Below are 6,460 nucleotides of genomic sequence, written 5' to 3'. Positions count from 1 at the left end.
CCCGCAGACTGTGAGCCCATCCAGCCCAGCATCTTCTCTGCTTGGCACTTAGAAATGCACTGCTCCCATCCCCACTGCTGGCTGCCAGCTGGGAACAGCACAGCAGCACTCAGCACCACGTCTCCTTGTTTGCTTCCACAGGCAGAAGGGCTTACAAACAGCTTACCAAACTGCACGAGGAACAGCAGATACAGCTTAAAAACACAGGCTTCCCATGGGACCCGCGTGGCTGTGTGACTCAGAACCCAGGTGTCCCTCTGCAGCCCACGCTGCAATCAGTGCACACAGATGCTTTGGGCCATAGGGAATTTGCTGCTCAGCAGCTCTGGCAGCCCCAGCTTTAGTGGATGCACTGCTCACACCCAGAGAGCTGCATAAGCTTGTGAGGCTTACTAACATCCAGAATGCTGTCTCCTTGCTCAAGACACCAATGGTGGGCTGGGGCCCTGACCTGGTGGGTGGCAATCAGCCAACAGCACAGGTTGGAACTGGATGGGCTTTAAGGTCCCTTCCAACTCAACCATTCTGTGGCTCAGTGATACTGCACTCAGTTCAAGGACAACTAGGCCTATGAACTGGTTATGTATACCAGACCCAGTTCATAATGCCTACTAATTATAATTCAATCTTTGCGCAGTTTTATACAAAAGATGAGGGCCCCAATGTTATGTGCACCATTCATACCTAATGTATGGACATCAGTTATACTAGAGAGATTTATGTGCATTCTACTTACAATTGAAAGAATCGACATATCTGTTGGCAGAAGCAGTATACCGTCTAAAGACTGAAAATAAAGAATTTTCACATTTTGCCCATCTTGGAAGGACTGGAGCTGGACCATTTCAAAAACAGTACATCAAAATAGGAGGACAAGACAAAATCAAAGCAGTGATCACCCTGGTTGGCCAGTCGCACCAATCCCACCTGCTTTTCCTCTTGTCACAGCCTCGGCCGTGTGCCCACCATCCTTGCAGCTGGCAGAAACGCAGCCCAGCCCTGGCGTGGTGCTGCAGCCAGGGAGCTGCTGGCTCTTTGCTTGTTTTCAGAATAGAGACTCACTCTTTAGAGATGCTAATTCATCCTTTTTCGCAGTCGGTGAGCTTGCTTATGGCAACAAAAAGAAAACAAACAGTGAAACATCTTCAAGGTCTAGTGCATAATTGCATGAACGCAGCTGCAGCTTGCATGGAGGTTATGGGCTGTGCTGCAGACAAGCTGAGCTCAAATTTCCAGTGCAAAATACAAGAAGGTGGGAGGAATTCTGACCCTGGGGTATAGCTGGGTCCTGCGGAGTGCCCAGGGCTGCAGCCTCAGAGCCCATGAACATCGGGGCAGTGGAGCAGGTGGGGGCTTGGCTGTGTGCATCTGCAGCCATAAAACTATCCCCAGCTGGCCTGACCTACCACAGTCAGAGCCCTGCCTAGCACAGGGAACAGTTTGGGTGCAGTGGTAGGACAGAGAAAGGTTTAAGGACAGATCTAAACAGTAGAGTGACTTCTTGTGAAATTCTGTAGGGGCAAGCGTAGGTTCCACTTTGCTCACTGCAAAGGTGCCTCCTCAGATCACCACCTTCTCTGCAAAAAAGTGATTATCAGTGCACACAGTAGCATCTCCAGGGGAGCACTGCGCTGTGGCAGCACAGGAGCCTGGTAAAGGCACAGCCATGCAATCCAGTCCCAGCATAGCTGCCCTGCCACCCCGGGCTGCCCACACACATCTGCTCCATTAGCACATCGAAATGCCAGGTGTGATGGGGAGTGCTGAGGATGTGGCTGTGTCCCTGAAGACTCAGTGACACTGCGGGATCACGGGGTTTGGCAGAGCAAGATGAGAAGTGACAGCTGAAACCGGTTACAGAGATGGCATTTGGGAAGAAGCTCGGATAATGCAGGTCACTGGTTTCCTCTGGTGTTGCTAACATCATAACATTTCTCATACAGTGGCAGCTCCATTTCTTCTCACATGGCATTAATATTTCCCCAGTTTAAAGTTCAAATAATGTCTTGCTTTCTGCTTCTGATGTGCCTCCTGGTAAAATCCAAGGGGAGAAAACAGGAATCATGCCCCATCACTCTTGGACAGATTACTTCACCCTGGAGATTGCTAAAGAGGATGGTATTCCTCCATAGGATTCAATGATCAGAAACTGGAATAAAACTGAGATATGAACCAGACTGTAACTGTGGAAAAAATGAATAATTTTGCTATTCCAAACCCATGAAAAGCAAAGAGAGATTTTAACATATGAAAGACTCCAGAGAACATGTATGCATGCTCACTTTGTCTTGGTCATCCTCCCAGCCACAGGGCTCTGGGGGTATTTTATCTGCAGCTGGCTGGTAGGGTGAGCTGTATAATCTGTATTTCCCCAGCTGTTTTCAGGGCTACTGTCCACAATACCATCTCCTCCTGTGAGCTAATCCACATTACCTCTATCACCTGCCTTTTGCTTAAATTTCTCCCTAAATGTTTATCTAGAAACTAGACTCAAACAAATCCACTTGCACAGGGACAGAAAAGCAGAAAGATGTATGTGAGATGGCAGAGACATCTGGTGCTAAGGAACATCCCTTGTAACAGCCCCACCGACCTTGACAGCCCCTCTGGGCTCTGCCTCACTGCAGTGATGCGTTTTTATAAAACCTCCTGTCCCCACTCAAAACGTCTTTTTGGTCTCCAGACCTTTAAATTTGGGAAAACCAAGCTGCTGAGCCCTGGAGAGAGCCTTCTCAGAGCTGCTTGTTAGCAGTGCTGCTAGTTAGTCCTCCGTGCTTGTCGTATCTTACCCCTGAGGCTGATTTAATGACGCTTGTAGCCAAAAAATCTGTCTCTGAAAGGTCCTCAGCCTCTGCCAGCATGCAGCTGCACCAGGTGGGCCAACCTCTGCCGCAGGGATAGAAACCCAATCTTGTCGTAATTTAAAGGCACCTAAAGATATAAGAAAGTCTGAAAATATGACATCACATTACACACTGTGTGGAATAGAACGTTTCTGTAATGACTGCTTAGGGCAGAAGCAATAATGAGAAAACCTTAAGGACTGAGCAGAAGGGGAAGTAAACAGGTATTCCTTTGCAAAGTGGGGAAAGAATAGGAACCAGTGGGATTTCACAGGGACATGCTAAATTTATGTACTGAGATTAATTCGGAGTTATCTGAAAAACAGGATTAAATCCAGAAAAACTAATATCCACACTTCTATTTGTAGAGATAAATGCTTTGAGAACGAAGTCCTTGCTAAGAAAAGAATCTGCATTGCTAATACATGCCACTGCTCTTAAATACAGTTTGCATTAAAACTGATAAATAAGGCTGGAAAAACACAACAGAGGAAACAACAGGTTGCATCCAGCAAAGACTGTGGGATATTAATACCCACAATGGGTGGTTTCAAGGAACTTGGCTTTGAGGATCCAGCTGTGGATGCTCCATCCATGGAGCTGTTTTAGACCAGGCTGGATGGGCCCTGGGCAGCCTGATCTGGTGTGGGCAACCCTCTCCATGGCAGGCAGTTGGAACTAAGTGGTCTTGAAGGTCCCTTCCAACCTAAGCCATTCTCTGAAGGAAGTGAGTGACAAAGCAATGGCACGTACATCCTGTGATACCGAGTGGGCAAAATCCCCATGATTTCAAGTAAATAGAACCACTTGTGGGACACAGTTTGGGACCGTTAATGAACAAGTTGTCTGTGAAGGTTTTCCTTCTCCTAATCAATAGCCCTCCCAGGACCTGGTTTTGTTAAAACCTGTCCTTTCCTGCTGTATCTGAAATAACCAGAAAAAGCAAATGTCACTTGAAATTCTACTGCATGGATTAAACCCCAGTGAGAGCAGTGAGATGATGTTAGTCACTTTCAAAACTAATCGATAGAGAAAAACAAAGGAGCTCTGTGCCAAACCACCCGCAGCCACTAGGTTTGAACAGACAGAACCGCAAGCTCAGAGCGGGGAATCTGGCTGCCCTGATTTGCATTTGCAGAATTACCTGCAAAATGCAGACACTGCACTTTGAACTACTTCCTTTCTCTGTTTGATGGGGTCGATTTTAGGTTCCATTGTGCAGGGTACCCCTTTTGTCTCCTTGCTTTTCCTGCCCATTGCTTTGCATCTGCCAGTCTCTACAGGTATTAGGTTTGATACCCAGCTGTGAATGCAGAAACTCCCTGCATGCAAATTAATGCATGCCACATAATGCATTAAGCTAAGGGATAAAGATTCAAATTGATTGTGATGGAAGGAGTGGAGGATAGAAGCAGAAAGGCAGCCCAAAGTACCGACTGCAAAATTATCAGTATCTGCAGTTTGGATCCACATCCATGAAAGGAAAAGGGCGTAACATCCCAATTCCCTCCATGTCAGATGGATAAAAGAAAGGCTCGGAGCAATTCGATATTCTACCTGATAAAATGCAAAGTGGCTGATCAGATCGCAGGAGGCGAAGGTGGGAAAGGCCAGTGGGTTCATCTCCAGCTCCTCGCAGTGCATGGCTGTACCCTGCCTGACCTAGGGCACTTATCACGCCCCAGAGAGGGAGGCTGCAGGGAGGGGTTGTCACATCACGGGAAGATGACTGCGCTGACTGCAGTGCTTCTGCACAGAGCACCGCTGCAAGAAAGCCACCAGCCATTTGCCAAAAGTAGAAACAGCCCAAATGGCGCCGGATTTTGTTACCTTGTCAACCAACAGAAAATGCTATTTTGCTCCAGTGGATTTTCGCATCTTTGGGCATGAGGTGCTGTTTTTCTCTGTGCTGGGGATCCAGAATAACAAGTGACAAAAATAAACCACAAGCAGACAAACGGGCAAAAATCTGTAATTTCTGAGCATTTCCATACATTATTTCTTTTTCTTACGAGTCTGTCGGCCTGTCGCTCTGGCTGTGTGCCTTGCTGTGGGACATGCAATGCCAGTTTGAATACTGCAGGTGTCCGGCACTGAAAAACAGCGCATGGCTGAGACTCATCAGGCTGGTTTGGCAGCTTTGATATTGGCTTTGTTTGATTGATGTGTCCATATAGAAATGGTGGGAAATAAGAAAAGCAAAAACACATTTGTTGTTCGGGTTGCTGCTTCTCTTGGAGCTTTTACCCAGAGACTTCCAGGGCAGAGAACTGTCCTCAGCTGCCTCCGCATCGGCCATCAGGGGATGAAATCTGTGCATGGAAATGAGGTGAGGCCACTGAGCAAAAGAATAAACCAGAATAAACCAGTACTGAGAAGGAATGCTGCAGAATGAATTCTTTCCCCCTTAAAGTCTTTTGTCCAGTGCCAGCAAGTTAATTCATTTTCCAAGACTTTTTGAGCCTCCATGGAATACATATGTAGGAACTGAGATATTATTCCTCTCTATCCACTGTGGAAACATTGTCAGGGGCATTAAGAACTGAAGATAACCAAGATCGCTCCACCTGCTCCACTACTACTGCAATTACGTGTTAATCTATGATGGATGGCTGAGGAGTAGCCAATTCAGCTGGCTGTTTTCCACATTAATAGGCTAATTACAGATGAATCATCCTGATTGCTTTGCAAAGGAGGCTCTTGCAGGACTGACAATGCCTGAAGGATGAACAAAGGTCCCTGCCTAGTTTAAGAGAAGTAACCAGAGAGAAGAGCTCTAAAACCATAACTTTTGTACTTAAATCATCAGGACTTACCTCTTCTACCTGGCCCGTAACATCCAGAGACATCACAACCCCCTGAGTATCCAGGCTGCCCAGGCTGTCCTCTGACACCAGGAAAACCTTGAGGACCAGTGTTCCCAGGGTAGCCCTTTGGGCCTGGTTTCCCCAGCACAACTTCTCCTGGGGGGCCTAAAGAAGGAGAAGCACTGTAAGCCATAGCACATCTACAGCTTCCAGGTAACACTTCTATACTTTCCTCATCCTACATGGCAATTCATTTTCTGCATATTGTTTCTTTATTTTGGGGAAAAAAATATGGAACTCTTCTGAATCTCGGTAACTAGAGGTCTTCCATTTGGCCTGTTTTGCCTAGCTAGTTACAAGAAAGCCCACCTACGTGTCAATATAGAAAATCACCTTAATTCTGGGATCCACCTCGGAGTCACTGTTTTTGTGACTTCACAGTCAGTGGTAAACTTCCCCTTGACTTCAAGTTAAAAGGATCACAATAGAGGAGCACACCAAATCCTAACAGATTACTCAAAAATTCTTGTGTGCCATGAGCAGAATTTTTGAAGAGTTTCTATCTCCTGAGCATCTGGTCTTGCATGCAAAAACTCAATAAAACTCGCTGGATGTGCCTCAGGTCTTTAAAATGCATCATTACCTAGGAATGGGTACCAAAGAGAAGAGGAACAGTCTTGTAACTGAGCAGAGGGGAACTATCTGAAGTGCTGTGCTGGGAAGGTCACTCAGTCCCAGCACAGTGGTCCTAAGTCTGAAGGTGCTTTGAATCTGGCAGACCCACATGGTCAATACAGAGAGAGAGTATTT

At 46.6% G+C, this 6,460-nt stretch overlaps 1 protein-coding gene across 2 annotated transcripts in view; it reads right to left on the bottom strand.

Moving 5' to 3' along the window:
• Positions 4,808–6,460, bottom strand: part of COL20A1 (collagen type XX alpha 1 chain) — a 45,366-nt gene continuing 43,713 nt past the window's right edge. For both annotated transcript variants that reach the window (XM_021416916.1, XM_021416915.1), the window contains 2 exons: positions 5,660–5,815; positions 4,808–5,155 (listed from right to left, as the gene is read on the bottom strand). In XM_021416916.1, the coding sequence (XP_021272591.1) occupies positions 5,142–5,155; positions 5,660–5,815 (170 nt within the window). In that variant the 3' untranslated portion in view covers positions 4,808–5,141. The remainder of the gene's footprint in view (positions 5,156–5,659; positions 5,816–6,460) is intronic.

This window comes from Numida meleagris, chromosome 19 (assembly GCF_002078875.1).
Source record: "Numida meleagris isolate 19003 breed g44 Domestic line chromosome 19, NumMel1.0, whole genome shotgun sequence".
Classification (NCBI taxonomy): domain Eukaryota; kingdom Metazoa; phylum Chordata; class Aves; order Galliformes; family Numididae; genus Numida; species Numida meleagris.
This window is presented reverse-complemented; position numbering and strand designations above follow the sequence as displayed.